At 35.3% G+C, this 16,185-nt stretch overlaps 2 protein-coding genes across 2 annotated transcripts; one reads left to right on the top strand and one right to left on the bottom strand.

Moving 5' to 3' along the window:
• The first annotated feature begins 662 nt into the window (after window positions 1-662).
• On the top strand, window positions 663-5,837 carry LOC107839798 (2-C-methyl-D-erythritol 4-phosphate cytidylyltransferase, chloroplastic). The gene is made up of 11 exons (XM_016683432.2): window positions 663-1,057; window positions 1,146-1,220; window positions 1,642-1,697; window positions 2,013-2,092; window positions 2,255-2,337; window positions 3,047-3,124; window positions 3,349-3,417; window positions 4,485-4,553; window positions 4,625-4,671; window positions 5,408-5,498; window positions 5,604-5,837. The coding sequence occupies exons 1-11, from the start codon at window positions 827-829 to the stop codon at window positions 5,661-5,663; spliced, it is 939 nt and encodes a 312-aa protein (XP_016538918.1). The 5' UTR covers window positions 663-826; the 3' UTR covers window positions 5,664-5,837.
• Window positions 5,838-6,079: 242 nt separating this feature from the next.
• Window positions 6,080-12,267, bottom strand: LOC107839799 (protein STICHEL). Its single transcript, XM_047394811.1, has 6 exons — window positions 9,556-12,267; window positions 9,231-9,447; window positions 8,114-8,632; window positions 6,712-7,432; window positions 6,464-6,530; window positions 6,080-6,379 (listed from the first exon to the last, which is right to left on the bottom strand). Exons 1-6 carry the CDS (start codon window positions 11,737-11,739, stop codon window positions 6,278-6,280), a joined length of 3,810 nt encoding a protein of 1,269 aa, XP_047250767.1. The 5' UTR covers window positions 11,740-12,267; the 3' UTR covers window positions 6,080-6,277.
• Window positions 12,268-16,185: the final 3,918 nt, after the last annotated feature.

The following is a 16,185-nucleotide window of genomic DNA, read 5'->3' as shown; positions in this document are numbered from 1 at the left end:
TTTCAAATGCGACTGTCTATAGTTATAAAGTTTTAGACACGATTATTTGACTTCTTGAGGAAAGTGAATATACTTGCAAATAAAATTATGAAATGGGGTATTAGTTGAATGGCGGTATCAAAAGTGGGTATTAGTGCACTTTCTTGAAAATGTTGGCTGTTTTGGTCAAATTTCTAGGAAATTAGAGGACTTGTTTTTCAAAAGTATTCGTTTGGAAAGTTAAACTCAATCATATTATATTATATTACACACAAAAAAGGAGGATTTTGAGTAGTAACTCTTTAGTACTACAAATAGATACAAATACAGAGAGGGAGAGGTCAGTAAATAAGATGAGGTGGCAAAGTATCATTTTGTAATTTCTGATATGTATAGATTAAAGTTTAAAAATAGAAAAACATGGAGATCATCACATCAAATTCAAGAATTGAAACATTAAAAATTACGTCAAAACATAAGAAATAGATCAAAACTAGCAAAAAATTATTTCAAAAACTAAGTTGCACATCAGAAATAGACCAAAAATAGCATCAACAAAATGGGTCTGAATTTTTTTCTCTCCAACTCTTCAATTAAATATAACCACTAATATTTGAAAAAATGAAAGGCTTTCAATTTTGACAAATTTAATTGGGTAAAAGGTAATACTACTAAAATGGATTATTTTAATATCACCACAATCAGAAGAGAGCATTTTTCACATTTTTCTAGTACAAAGTCATCTCCAATTCATAAGTTTTTGTCTTTATTCAATTTGAAAGGATCACTTTATTTACTCCCTCTTCAGTCTTTCCCTCTTTGAGCTGAGGGAGTAAAGTACAACAAAATGTCTACTCTTCAATTGGGTGTCACCCTTTCATCTTCATCTCCAATGTTGTTGCCAACTAATTCTCATATACCCAAATATGGTTTTCCCTCACTCTCACTTTTTCCCACTTCAAATACCAACTTTTTAAAGAATCCTTTCCCCTTAGCTCACAGAACCTATAGTCATGGTGAACCAAGAATGGGTCTTTTCCAGATTATTTGCTCTGCCACCTCACAAATTCTTAACAAGGTTATGTAATGTAATTTTTAAAAAATCTTTATATTTTTTTTTAGTGAAAAATTGGGTCTTGAAAATTGGCACTTTTTTGTATGTTCAGGGGTCAGATGTTGTGGTGGAGGAGAAAAGTGTTTCTGTCATTCTTCTTGCTGGAGGGAAGGGAAAAAGAATGGGTGTAAGTACTCTGCACTTCTATATTTATGAGTTGAAAGAGGGAAATAAATTATTTCTTGTTTCCTTGTACTTGTAATTCTATCTTCAGTAAAGTTGTGGAAATAGCCTCTTGCAGAAATGCAGGGTAAGGCTGCATATGATGCAGCATTTTGGTATGCCCTTTCCCGGACCCACGCAGAGCAGAGTTTTAGTGCACCGGGCTGCTCCTTTTTTTTGTTTGTGTTGTTTAGAATTCAACATGTTATTGTCAGTAGCTTTCCTATCCCTTGGATTCATATCTTGAGCATCTAAAGATTGATGCACAATGTTGCTAAAGACTGTTCTTTTCAGGTTTTTGCATCTTTTATTCCCATATCGTCAATACCTACAGTGTTATACTTTCTTCTACCGGATGATGTTTTTATTATATTTTGTTGGAATAGGCAAGCATGCCAAAGCAGTATCTTCCACTTCTAGGCCAGCCAATTGCATTGTACAGGTAAAGTAAAACTTGGTCAACTTGATTCAATTATCATAACCCTTTTAAGTAATATCACAGTACTTGAAATAAGTTACATCTGTAAAGTTTGCACGAATTCACATTGGAGATAGATGAATATATAGCAGCATGGTTTAGCTAGTGAAGCCACAAAATCAGTATCCTAGGCATTGACCACCTGCAAAAACAAAATCCACTTAATGTAGAAAGTTTGCGGTGTTGAGACCACAGTTTGGAGAGAAATTTTTTGTATCCACTCAGCCAAGTTCAATCACAATTTGCCTTTGTGGATGACAATTTATTGGAATGTTGCAGTTTCTACACTTTTTCCAAGATGCCTCAGGTGAAGGAGATCATTGTCGTATGCGATCCTTCTTATCAAGACATATTTGAAGGTATGGAGTTCAAATGTCTTATAGTGTGTGTGTGCAGCCAATGGGAAAATGTCCAAGAAAGCAATGACCATGCAGTTACCTTCTTTATTCCGGTTGCAATTTCTATAGGAATTTGTGCAGAAGCTAAGATAATTATATAAGAATTCTTCATTTATTTTATAGATGCCAAAGAGAATATCCAAGTCGACTTGAAATTTGCATTGCCTGGGAAGGAAAGACAAGATTCTGTATACAGCGGACTTCAGGTACATGCTGTATGCTATCTCAAATTGTATAAGTCTCATAATTCCAACTTTCAAATACAAACTCGGTTGTGTTCAATAACTTAATTTCTCTATCTTTTACCAAGGGCCCTTTTTCAGCCTTCATTCTCCAGAATATATAGTTAGCCAAATATTCATTCATATCATGGTAGGTTATAATTAGTAGATCAACTTTTTTGAAGGTAGTTGAACTGATGTCTTGTAAACTTGGCTTCTATTGCTGATTTCATACCAAATAGGTCATGTAGCAAAGTTATTTACTAGTTATTTAGTGGTTCCTGTTTCATTTGGTCTTGTCTAAGGTGCTGAAGTGTCAGGCTCTTATGTGATCTGTCCTTGCTGCTCAGTTTTTGGCGTTAAGGTTCTTTTATCTCTTTTCCAAACCGAATAGGAGTGATACGTTGATCTCATTCCAAATGCGATTGAAATGTTTGACTTATTTAGGGAGAACAACAAGTGGCTAAAAATTTGAATTCAAGATTTACCTTTTTCAGTTAAACTTCTGATTTAAAGCTTTTGCATTCACTCCGTAATTAAAGCTGAACTTGTGAAATATCTTCATCTTAATATGGTTCCACATATTGTTTAGATTTGTGTCGTTATTATGTTATGCAATAAGACAATGTTATGGCCACGGTATTTCTCAGTAGTGGTTGTGAGTTTTTGAAAGTGATGATGCTTTGCATGTCAGGAAGTTGATTCAAACTCCAAACTTGCATGCATCCATGACTCTGCAAGACCTCTTGTACTAACTGAAGATGTAGAAAAGGTTTGATATCTTCCTCTAATCCTTTGGCTTTTGCAAGAGCTTTCTGGTGTTGTGGGGAGTACTTCTGCCGAATATAATATGAATTCTGCAGATATCATCGTCTTTATCTTTAATTCTTCATCACATAATATGCCGATCGTTGATATTTTATATAGGCCATGCGTATGTCTAAGATTCTGAAGGACAAATCTTCCTTTACTCTTTTCCAAGAATCTTCTTTGCAGGTCCTGAAGGATGGTTGGCTGGTTGGAGCAGCAGTACTTGGGGTTCCGGCCAAAGCAACAATCAAAGAGGTACCTCGTAGTTATTGTTAGTATCCTCACTTTATCTGATTCGTATTAAAATGAAGCTTCAGGTGTCCGACTTCTCCCATGAGACAATAAAATGATGGCAAGTTGAAGCATGTTCTTAGTTTTATCTAGTTTTTCTGCAAACAGATATTCAAGCTGATAGTTGCCCATTGGTGACTAATTGCTTCAGGCTTTTGCTCTGGAACTATTAGGGTGACATGTTACCTGTGTTTTATTTCATCTATATAAGTTTGCATAATCTCCTAAAAACATTTCAGGTTCTTCTAATTTGTAGCATGGTACAAAATCTCAATTTGGTCAAAATCTTTTTCACTTTTATTATTGACTACCATGTGTTATCACCATATGGTTATTTCTGTTTGATATTTGTCTAATAAGAATTATGAAGTATTTCAGGCTGTCCTAAAGTTGCTGTCTAATACGGATTCTCCCTTAATTTCTCTTGTTGACAGAAACTTAGGTGTATAGTTCTACTAAACTTTTGGAGAGAGATAAAATGCATATTCATTTAATTTAACAACAACAAACCCAGTGTATTCCCACATAGTGGGGTCTGGGGATTCATTTAATTTTTTTTTTAAAAAAGGGCAACCTGGTGCACTAAAGTTACCGCTATGCGCGGTGTCCGGGGAAGGGCCCCACCACAAGAGTGTATCGTATGCAGCCTTACCTTGCATTTCTGCCAAAGGCTGTTTCCAAGGCTTGAACCCGTGTCCTCCTGGTCACATGGCAACAACTTTACCAGTTACTCCAATAAAGAAGTAAAACCACATTTTGTAAGACCCAGGACCCTCATTATCCGTGCTGTAAGTTCAAATATGATAGTCAGATAAACTTAAATTTGGTTTGCTAGGAAACTTAAATATAGCCCTCCATCTGGCTCCTGCCCTGTTTGATCTGACTGGCATGGACATAAAACTGCTGACAAGAATGCTGATAAAGCATCTTATTTAGTGCATTGACATTGCACATAAGATTTTCCTCCTTATGTTATCTCTTTTTACTTGGTTCTGGTATATCTCAAAATTTTCTTGTCAATTCTGGTGCAGGCAAACAGTGAATCATTTGTAGTGAAAACTCTTGACAGGAAAACACTTTGGGAAATGCAGACACCTCAGGTAGTAACCCTTTCTCTTTTAGAATTTCTTCTGCATTTGCAGAGACCGTTACACAAATTTGTTTGGCACAGGTAATCAAGCCTGAGTTGCTTAAGAAGGGTTTCGAATTTGTCAACAGGTAATCTTAAATTCATGTCTCTTAACAATTTTTGACATTCAATATTCAACAAGCTCATGCTTCTTTATTAGAGTTTTCAATGAAACCAAATGTATAGGATATTGCCCAATACTTTTACCACAATTATGTGAAGAAGCATAAATTTTATTGTCGAAAAGTTTGAGAATGACAGGCAGTTTGAAACAGGTCATTTATATCTAGGCGGCATGATATTTCAACTTTCTTTGATAAGCCTGGGACAACTGGGGTTAGAAACAAATTAGTTCTCAAGACTTTCACGTCTTGATTAGGGACGTCATTTTTTCGCAGCCCTGTTACATATTTTCTTTTTATTCATCAAAATCCTTCTGATTTTCAAAGAAGCAAAAATGTTGTAATGTTCTTTTGATTGAAGGTGGTACTACATTTTCTTTTTCTTTTTTGGCAGGGATACCATAGTTATTTAAAGAATAAAGATTGTACTACATTTTTATCTTAGAGAAACCTTTGTCATTTGAATAATATCTGGATTACGTTGAGTTTGTTGCACTTACTCTCCCCTCTCCATTCAGTTGAGTTTGTGCGCGTACTCTCTTGACCTTTCAAAATACACCCATAACCTCCTCTGCTATGATGGACCAAAGTACCATTGTTAGTTTTCGCTTGAGTATCAAGTGGATATCTCTCGTCAAACATGAAAAGAAAAAGAAAAATGGAGGACTTGATTGCTTATTTTCTGTTTCATGTGGTCTTTTAGGGAAGGACTTGAAGTAACAGATGATGTATCAATAGTGGAGCACCTTAAACATCCTGTATATATTACTGAAGGCTCTTACACTAACATAAAGGTAGAAAATTAATCCATTTTGTCCTTTTGGCTCATAGTATCCTCTGCTACTGCATTTTGAGCTTCTTGTGGATGTGAATTATATGCCAACGTCGTTAATTCGCAGGTTACAACACCCGACGATTTGCTGCTTGCGGAAAGAATATTGAACATTGAAGAATCTTAGCTTTTCAAAAAAAATTTAGGCCTTTTTTTTAAAAACATTATATTTCCCTGGAAATTTGTACTCTGACTTAGGTGAAGTTGGCCTTTCAGAGTTCTCAGAAAATTTTGAGTCTAGTAAACTTTCTGGCAAATATTTCTCTGAGTTTGTTACTAAATAACAAATCAATTTTCATCAGATGCACAAAAAGGTAACGTTTGGTAAGGCATGGAATTCAGGATCGTTGTTGCAACAAGGCTTGGACAGATAAAGTGACCTTGCCTCGTTGGAATTTGAATTTAAGACCTCAATTCAACTTGTTTCGTTGATCACTAGGCGACACCCTTGGATTTTTTCCTTTTTTCCTTATCCTGCTAGTGTTTTGTGCACAATTCCAGACTTCAGAGGTAATAAAGATGTACTCAATGGCAAGAGAGAAATGTTCCGTAATCGACTTTTTATTAATTTCACAGAACTGGCTGGACTAGAGGTGATTTCAGAAGCCCAGAGCCATAACTTTACATAATCCTTTAATGAGCTTGAAATCCATGAAAGAATAGAATGGCCCCAGCAGATGGAATAAATACAGAAAGACCAACTAAAAGAAAATGAAAATTCTTAAATCTGGAGCTTCATTGCTATCTTCTCAATCTACTCTCTGTTCTCCTTGATTTTGCACACTCCCCAAACCATAAGAACCGGCCGCCTTTTGGTGGTCTCACAGGGGTCCCTTGTTTAACCTGGTAATGTTTGAAATGTTCACGTATGCTTCTAGTTGTGTGATAAAAGAAATAAATCAGTTAAGGATTGAACGAAACGCATACCTTGCCCCTTCTTTGGGGTCTGCTGTTGTTCCAACAGAAACAACCTCCGGATCCTGATTCATATCCCCTGCAGAACAAGCCAAACAGAAAGTTAAAGATGCAAAACACTCTAAATAATAAGAACTCATCCATATCTAAAGCAAGCCACAATATTGCATCAGGAGAAATTTACTGCATTATGCCAGTAGTGACGTGTTACCAAAGTGCATTCTGAGATAAATTATGAATAGATGAACCAAATAACTTACATGTTGTCTTTGCTGAAATTGCCGGCGTATATGCCATTATGCAACAAACTTGGTGAAATGGGATAATTGTCACTCTTTTTACTGGTCTGATCCTTCTGAACAGCCTTTCCGTCAATCATCTTCAGACTTCTAATTTCCTCATTCAGATCATCATGCCAATGTTGGGAGGACAGTTCCCTCGAATTAATTGATTCTAGTTGGTTGTTATGATAAAGACCATCTTGTGGCAGGACTTGGTTCCTCTCAGGTTTCAGGCGACTCATTGATCCAGGAGTCCCTTTCTCCATTGCTTGTAACCATGCTGTTTCTAACCTCTGCTCACGTATGATGGATTCTATTCTCTGCACAGGAATTTCTGAGATTCTCTCTTTAGAACTACTTGTTCCAGCATTTCCACTTGCTGACTCAAAAGTTTCAACCATCTTGCTTTCAGAATCATTAAAGCTTCCTCTTGATACCTGTAGTGGATCCTGATTCGAGCAAACAATTCTTTCCCTCTTCACCATATTTTGTGAACTCATCTGTTTCAAACCTCCAGAATTGATCGATGTAATTGGCTTTTCACCATCATCAGATGTTTCCCCATCTGGTAGCAGAACAAGTCTAACCTCTACATTGCTCCGTAAAATATTTTCAAATGAATTCGTGATACTGCTAAGAAACCTCTCTGCTCTCAATTTAACCTTGCTATCGCGAAAGGCAATATGAGCAACAAAACCACCTGCAGACAATAGGTCCAAACGGCTTATAAGTCATATGCAACAGTTTTGCACAGTATTGTGTAAGTTGATGAAATGAGTAACCCACAAGTAGATTTTCTCATTTAAGTCGCAGAAAAAGAAAAAGTTGAATTTAGCCTTGTTCGTTCTCTTATTCCTTGAAATAAGAGGCACTCTAATTTGACCTAGCTGATCAATGATAAGATATCTTTTAGTCTTAGAGACAATGCTATCTTGGTCTTCGTAACCAATTTTAATTAGTTTGTTTAACTGGATTCTATATCCACCACCTATTGAATCTCAATTTTAATTAGTTCATTTTAACTAGATTCTATATCTACCACCTTTTGTGTCTCAAATATTACCGACTTGATTCTTAAAAATTACTTTTTTTGCCTTCAATAGCGTTACACTTAAAGAGTTGGATTAGCATCCTATATGACATTTTGTGCAGCAAGTGGGAAACAAGTAAATATAGTGCCCACTGCCCTTCTCATCCATAGTTCCCTCTACCAGTAATTAAATTCTGTGAATAGTCAGGTTCAGCTTCAAGTTAACACAATGCAGTACAAAGTATTGTATATTCCTTATTAATTCAACTGTTAAACATTGGGAGAGCTGAAAATTGAAAGAGAACTAGAAGATCTAATTCAGTCTATACTTGTGGAACAAGAGAAATTTACCTTCCACTTCAGAGATCGACAGAAGTGTTCCACAAGTATGAAGCAGTTGCTTCAAAGTGTTGGAGTGGCATTTATCAATGCATCTGATCCAGATATCATCCAGCAAATTTGTGTTGGGGCACCTAGATGTTGCCTTGCTGTCCTTAGTATCATTATGTGGACCACCCAATACCTCCGCATTCATTGATGGGACGGCCAATTCTCTACTTGTTGAGTTTCGACGGTTGGCTTTTGCAAAAGATGAGGGAGAACCTAACTTACATGGTGCATGGTGTGTATCAGTTCTCTGCCTCAGGGATATAGCTTCTCTAGATGTACTAGAAGGGTCTTCCTCTGTTGTCTTAGCACTCAGCCTGTGACTGCTTCCTGAATGTGTCCGATCTAGTGAAGTAGCTGAACCCAGCTGCAGAAGGGTTGCTGTAAACCAAGTCGAACGTTCACTAGAAATCCTAAGTTGTTTCTCTGCCTCAGAAAGAAGCTTTAATGCTTGCTTCAACCCATCCAGCTCTGTCTCGGTCACTGACAGGTGGATCCAATCAATTTTAGAAAGTATTTGAAAAAAGAAGTCACAAGTGAAAATCTAATAACCTAGAAAAGAATGTCTAAAAGAAGTATACACATTTGATAGGTTCTGAATTAGACAGTCTACGACGTAATCTTTTCCTCTCAACCAATTTCACAGTAATATGAGCAACTACTTGGGTATTTTTCTTCTAACACTACAACATAAATCAAAGTAATTCCTTAATCTCTCTCTCTTCTAAATTGTCCAGTGAATGAAATGGAGGGAACAGCATCTTCAACTTATTCAATTCAACTAGATACTGAATAAATTAAATAAATATGGAAAAATTAAACCACTATTTGATTCTTCAAACTATGAAAATGGACAAAGCAGCCCCTCTACTTTGCAAAACCTTTTGAAGTTATACTACTACATTGCTACTCAGATAATTAGACAAGCAAAGGAAAGTTTTCACGATTGGCTAAGGTCGGGCAAAAGTTGGTAGATTTTGAGATACTGAAATTGCAATCAGAAGCATAAATCTAGTGTGTTTTGCATAATATAAGTCAAAGCTTGCGAATGAAAGATCAAACAGAGGGTGAAGCTACTTACAACTTTTACCGGCAGAGGTATCAGTTTGCTTGGCATCAACTATTGGATGAGTCCCTGCAATTATATCCATGATGAGTGTAGCCAATTGAGACATCAAAACTATTGGATCAACGCCTGAATCCAACAATTCCCGAGCTCTTTTTACTGTTTCTGCAGTATCAGATGACATGGCTAGCTCCAAAAGTTCCAGTAGCTTCTCATCTGAAACCACACCAATCTAGGAAAGGAAAGTTATCAGGAAAAAATGTTTGGTTTCATGCCAAGCATGGAAAAAGAAAAGGCAGAAATTAGTATAGAAAGGTGTAAACATACACATCAAACTCACCAGATCATTTACCAAAGAGGTAGTGATTCGTTTCCCCAACAAACTCAGCTGATCTAACATAGTTTCTGCATCCCGGAGTGATCCATCCGTATTCAAAGCAATCAAATCTAGTGCTTCTGACTCCACATCCAAATCCTCATCGGAGGAAATCTTCTTTAATCTGAGCACAATATCACCATCCTTGATTTTATTGAAGAGGTACTTCTGACACCGAGACAATACAGCACGCGGCACATTGTCAAGATCAGTAGTAACAAATATGAAGACAACTCGTGGTGGTGGTTCTTCAAGGAACTTCAGAAATGCTAGCCATGTCTTTGAAGGCAGCAAGTGACATTCATCAACAACAAATACCTTGAATCCTGAAGATGATTGCTGACTCGCTGCCAGATTCTTCAGAAGATACTTAACTTTATCAATTCCTTTTTTGTTCGTCCCATCAACCTCTCTAAGATTCTTACATTTCCCCGACATGAAATCCACACATTCTCTGCAGACACCACAGGGTTTAGTTTCTTCTGTGGCAAGACAATTTAAAGCAGCAGTAAAAATTCTTGCTGTTGATGTCTTTCCAGTCCCTCGTGGGCCCTGGAAAAGATAAACAGGGGCAATTCGTCCCCTGGAGATTGCATTCACTAAGGACTGAACAACAATGTTCTGCCCGATTAATTCCTCGAAAAACATTGGCCTGTACTTCTGGCTCAAGCTTCTGATATTCTCCGGGGAGTCCTCCTCTCCATCTTCTCCCTTCAGTGCCACCAGCTCCAGTCCATCTTGACTTCTGCAGCTAGTAGACCACCTCTTCCCGTCCAACCTACTCAGTGCCTCCAGATCAAGTTCCCCAAAGTTTGTGGAGAGCTCATCATCACTGTGTCCAGTTCCTATTGAGGACATTCCTTGTCCATCACCATTGGTTAGCAACGGAATGAGGCCTTGAGCAGCATTCCGTGAACTGTGTCTCCTCTTGGGGTAACCTAAAGATGATCCACGGCGTCTTCTTTGATACATAGTTTGACTTCCACACAGAATACTGCTTCCTTTCCTCCTCAAAGTATCAGAAAAGGATGGTGAATAACAACTCCCACCTCCACCCCTAGATTTTGGTGTTGACCTCCTGGACCAACAAGGAATCCCACATCCCTGTCGACCAGGCAAATCAAGCTGATCATCCACCTCATCATCCCCATCATTGAGAGAAGCCGTTGTGGCATCCCATGAACCAATGGTACTTGGATTTCTAATAGCATATCTGTTGAAAGAACTTATAGACAATGCAGGGGTACTATATGTATAAGATGAATCCTCCCTCCCACTATTTCTCAACTTAGATGACCAATAAGCCCGATTCCTATTCCTAATCTTAGCAAGCAATGGTGAAGCTGCGGAAATCCTCCTTATATCGTCAGAATTACAATAATCCTCAGTATCATCAGATTGATCAACCAGACTCGTGGAATCATCCCTTGCCGTACCTAAACCCTCCGACGCTCTTCTAGAAATCCTACTAGGAAGAATTTGCTGCTGCAACTTTTCACCGTGATGTCTTAAAATAGCACTAGAATAATTACTTCTATTCGATTTTTTCTTCATATTCCGTCTAATAGATGGCATAAAATTAGTATCTTTACACTTTAAAATCATTGAAGCATACCTATCACTTACATAAGTATCACTCTTGGAATCATTGCCACCATGCCGCGCATCGCTCAAACTATCTTCCACACTCTCCTCTGGAGTTGAAGAAGACTCCTCATGACCATTCCCATTTCCAATATCTTCCTCATCACCTAGCTTTCTACTCCTTTCACTCTCAGACTTTTGTGACCTCCAATTATACAGAAACACTTTTTTCTCTTTCCCATTATTTCCGGTGCCACCATTTCTATCAACTTGCTCAATAATAGTTGTTTTAGCATCAAGGGAGCCACTGACTTGATGCTTACTAGTATTACCAGCCTTGTAATGATGAAAGTAATGATGCTTGCGTGCTTCCGCAGCAGCAACAGATCTAGCAGAGTTAAGTGGGGAACGCCAAGAGGAACTGGTCCCTGGATCTCTCAACACTTTAGCAGCTTTCTTAATTTGTGTCAACTCTTTCTTCAAATGAAGATTACTTGGATCAAAACCATTACTCCCAACAACCCCACCATTGCCACCACCAGGCCTTCTCATTTCAGATGACATACTTTATATTTTTTGCTTTCTTCAAACTGAATACTGTATATCAGTTTCTATAAAAAGGGTTCATTTATAACACCCCATTGTATTCAAAAAAAGTGAAAAAAAGGGACCATACTAAGTGAAATCAAGAAGATAGAGATATACTCAGATCTGACAAAAATGACTTTTTCCTTTATAAAGAGGAGATGGGTATTTCAAGAATCATGCAAAAATGAAGAAAATTGTACAACAAAGTGAGTTAATGTAAGTAATAAGGACTAGGGTTAAGGTTAAAACTGGTTATTAAGGTTATGGCAATGGCAGCAGTCAGTAGTACAGCAGAACAACAAGTGAATTTTTTTTGTAGAAATCAAGAAAATGAAAAAAATGAAAGAGAAAATTTTTCCCTCCAAACGCGCTGAGATGTGTAATTTGGAGATTTTTAAAGAATCAATTGGTATTAGTACTAATAAAGATTCTTATTGTTTTTTGTGGACTTCTTGTCTGAGATTTTACTTCTTGGTCTTTGCTGCTTTTGTTATTGTCCTTTTGGTTACTTACTGTCTAAATTGTTTTAGTCCCCTAAAATCTAAATACTTTGTTTTCTAATGCAAGTAAAGTGTGCTTAACTTTGGGGCTTAATTTGTTTTTTTTTTTTTTTTTTCTCTGCCTAATACTTTCTCCGTTCCTAATATCTAGTTGTGATATTTTTTTAATATTTGTCTTTTTATAAAGCTAAAGCATAAGTAGTTGTAGATATTAATATAGCGTGAAAAAAAATATTAAATAAAGATAAACAATAACAAGGGTAATTTAGTCGATAAACTTTGATTTTTAATTTTTTTTTTGAGAATTATATAAGTAGCATTTAATGTAAACAGTACTATCAAATATTTTGGGACCATTTCAAAATGGAAAATATATCATTGTATATTTGTATCCAATAAACAAGAGAGTGGGAAAAGTATGAATAAAATGAGAATTGAAATTAAGGGTATTTCTTTTTGCTCCAACTTTATGTGGAAAAACAAGTTTAACTTAATTAGGGTGCACATGACTTAAGTTTAACTTAATTAAGATGCACATGACTTGAACATTCCATTGATAGAAACCATATACTAGTAATTTTAAAATACAGGAAGAATTGCCCTTTATTCATGGGGAAACTAAAGGAGTCCAAGTAAAACTATTCACTAAATTTTTAATTTAATTATTCATATTTTACTTTTAATGAGTGTAACTTATAAGAATGACATGATGTATGTTATTTGTTGTTATATTTTCCCTCCCATTTTGGTGTTTGTAAGGTAGTGAGAATTATTGAATTGGTTGGTCCATTTGCATGATATATGTGTAATAGAGTCAAATGCTTGTTCAGTTTTCAGACTACTGAAGCTGGAGCCTAAATGTAGGTCCAAATAAAAATGTATCCATACTTCAAAAAAATTTTCATTTTTTCCCCTTCTTTTTATTTATTATATATACAAAAATACTGTACTATAATATCTTATTATTTTGATGTGATAGATAGTGTGTTTCAACATTTATCTTCCCATTAAATCACATTGCTTTTTCAGCCAAATAGGACTAGTTGTTTCCAACCTTATTACTATCATTTCTTTATATTTCCTTAAACGTTTGAATTTAAATAACTATATTGGCACGTAATAAATGAATTCTTTGGACCACAAAATAGATGTTATAATCAAGGAAAATAAATTATTTAGGAATACTATTTTGATACCCTGTTCAGAGGTTATCTATTCCAAAATTAATGAATCCACCAAATTTCTCATGAAAATATTCAATTATTTCCTTATTTAGTCAAACTACATTTCTTTTCTTTTTTTTTTTTTTCAAATTGAATCATAAATGTATATTCATTTACTTTCCAAATTATGTGATTGTTAGAATCAATCAAAGAATCACGGCTAGGAATTTGGCTTTTTCTACATCATTGGCAGAATTAATTAGTTAAGAAGTAAATATTACACAGTGCATGATTGGTGGAGCTGATGATTATATAGCATCTTAAATGATAAGAAGATCAAAACCGTGTGAAGATATAAATAACAAGAAAGGTGGATTCAATTATACTATGAGTTGTAAACCAAATAAGGCAGTAAATTCATGATAGCATTTATTATAAAAGTGTCTACTTTTTTATTGACAAGAAATCATTGAAGAACATGTAATTAGAAGTTTGTTATGACAAGGCACTGTGGATTATAAGTAAAATGTTAAAGAAAACTTAGCCAAATAAAAGGAATTTAAAGTGCTCAAAGAGGATTAATTTTCATGGATATCATTCAACTTCTTTATTACATGAAAGTTATCAGACTTTTTTTTCATAAATAAAATGTTAATTTATTTAAGTATCATAAAAGTTGGTTAGTAAAAAGGATTTGGATTTTGTTTAGGTATATGTATAATAGAAAGTCACTAGGAAGAAACAATGAGTTCGGAGTAAAAAAAAGAAAATCACTTTTTGAAGCTAAAATTCTAAAATGAACAATTCCGCTAGAGAAAGACCAAAATGGACAATAAGTTGTACTTTGGGCAATAAACAAGTTTCATGAATGCCTATCATTACACTTTATTAATATGCCATACAAATTACCATGACTTATATAATTTGAATGAAGAAGAACAAAAAAGTCGTGTTATTGGTTCATATTGTGCTAATTTATATCTAAGTAAGAAATACCAATCACTTCTTAATCATTATCAAAGTTTTTACACGTGTAGAATAATATGTTACATTAGAATGGGGATCAATATACGAAAATTTACTTCTTTTTTTCCTCTTATTGAGAGCACAAATAAGAAATAAAACCTTTCACATAATTAATAATCAAAAATCTAACACAAGCTGATTCAAATATTATAATTTTAAAACACTAACTATCAGAAGTGGGCTATAGGCATGTTTGTATTTATTTTATGGGGAACCTCTCTGTCGATTATGAGACTAAAACACCAACTTCCATTTTCTGTTTGTCAAGATTCAAATCTTCAAACTATAGTGTGATTGGTTGAATATATGCAAATATACATAGTATTCAAACTATAAAATGGTATCAATCAACCCTTCACCTAATAATCTTTATTTTCTATGTCCATAGCATGTGCTTGCGCACAATAAAGTCATTTATCTGAAAATAAAATTTGTTGTTTTAATTTATTGGACTATATTAATCCCCCCCATTAAAAAAAAAAAAAAAAAAAAAAGATTAGACAATTGTTTTGCTAATCTCTTAAGCATGTGATTGATCCATTAGTCAAATGTTGGGGGTTATACAAAGATCTGTCTTAAGACATGTAAAGAGATAGTTAATTACTCTCGCTTTCTTTAAATATACGTTAATAGTAGCCTGCAAACAATTGCCACATGCACTGTTTTAATGTCCTATTCGTTAATCATTTCACCAACATGTTCTTAACATTTATGGATAAGTCTTCACCATTAGTTTAGTGAAAATTCATGAATCAACCCCATCTAGAAGTTCATAGTTAAGGGTAAATCTCGTGGTATTTGCATCATTGTACAAGGCAAGAAACAAATATTTATTTATGGGTACTTTATGGTGGATGGTTGGAGTCTCTCTACCCTTAATCAGAGGTCTCGAGTTAGACTCTTGTCAATGGAAAACATTATGTGAGAGAATTGCCCCAGAATGGGCTCTAGAACACGCGATCTGGACATAGTCAAACTCTATTAAGGATACCGTGCATCGGCTGGAAAAGAAAAAGAGAATGAAATATTGACTGATATAAATTAACGTATATGGTCGTAAGAAGCTTATGAATAAGTGGTGCAACGTGGGTATACGTGTATTAATATCTGCTAAAAGGGGTCTGTCTTTGATGAGGAGATTCTAAAAACAAAAGAAAAGGACCTGAAACACATATGCAATGAATATGAGGTTTCTTAGGGACATCAAGTTGTGTGCTAATATAAATGTATATAGATGATCCAAGGAGTAACAACCAATACATAGACATTACAACCTTTTAAGATTAGATTTTATTTTGTAATTATTTAAGGAGCTTATTCCATTTGTAATATTGTGGCTAATGATAATGATATAAAGTTGGAGTGAGACGGTTCGAGAAATGTACATAGGATCATGAGTCCCACACCGCAACAACTCTTATTCAAATGTTTGTTTGTTGGAACGAGCCTCAATCGGGCCGCACAAGTATAAATTGTAAGACACCAATTGCATACAACAGTCCACAACAATCAATGTAATTTTGTAAGTGGAATATACAGAGGATGATGTGTACGCAAACTTACTCTTACCTTGAGTAGCAGTCATACTAATTAAGTTTAATTTTTTGCTTGTCATACAAAATTTATTTTGTATTGTCATACTTGTTTTCTAAATATAAAAGCATCCTAGGAAAGGTGACTGCTCAGTGGCAAATGTAATATAAGGCAGAGAAGATACGAAACATGGTTATACA

The sequence above is a fragment of the Capsicum annuum genome, chromosome 8 (genome assembly GCF_002878395.1).
Source record: "Capsicum annuum cultivar UCD-10X-F1 chromosome 8, UCD10Xv1.1, whole genome shotgun sequence".
In the NCBI taxonomy this organism is placed as follows: Eukaryota; Viridiplantae; Streptophyta; class Magnoliopsida; order Solanales; family Solanaceae; genus Capsicum; species Capsicum annuum.
This window is presented reverse-complemented; position numbering and strand designations above follow the sequence as displayed.

Excerpts from the sequence above, each read along its gene's own strand:
- LOC107839799 (XM_047394811.1), bottom strand. The coding sequence starts at position 11,739 with ATGTCATCTGAAATGAGAAGGCCTGGTGGTGGCAATGGTGGGGTTGTT. Across the intron at positions 9,448-9,555 it reads CCTCTTTGGTAAATGATCTG|ATTGGTGTGGTTTCAGATGA; the intron begins GTGAGTTTGATG and ends TTCCTTTCCTAG. Across the intron at positions 6,531-6,711 it reads AATTTCAGCAAAGACAACAT|GGGATATGAATCAGGATCCG; the intron begins GTAAGTTATTTG and ends CTTGTTCTGCAG.
- LOC107839798 (XM_016683432.2), top strand. The coding sequence starts at position 827 with ATGTCTACTCTTCAATTGGGTGTCACCCTTTCATCTTCATCTCCAATG. Across the intron at positions 4,672-5,407 it reads GGTTTCGAATTTGTCAACAG|GGAAGGACTTGAAGTAACAG; the intron begins GTAATCTTAAAT and ends GTGGTCTTTTAG. Across the intron at positions 5,499-5,603 it reads GCTCTTACACTAACATAAAG|GTTACAACACCCGACGATTT; the intron begins GTAGAAAATTAA and ends GTTAATTCGCAG.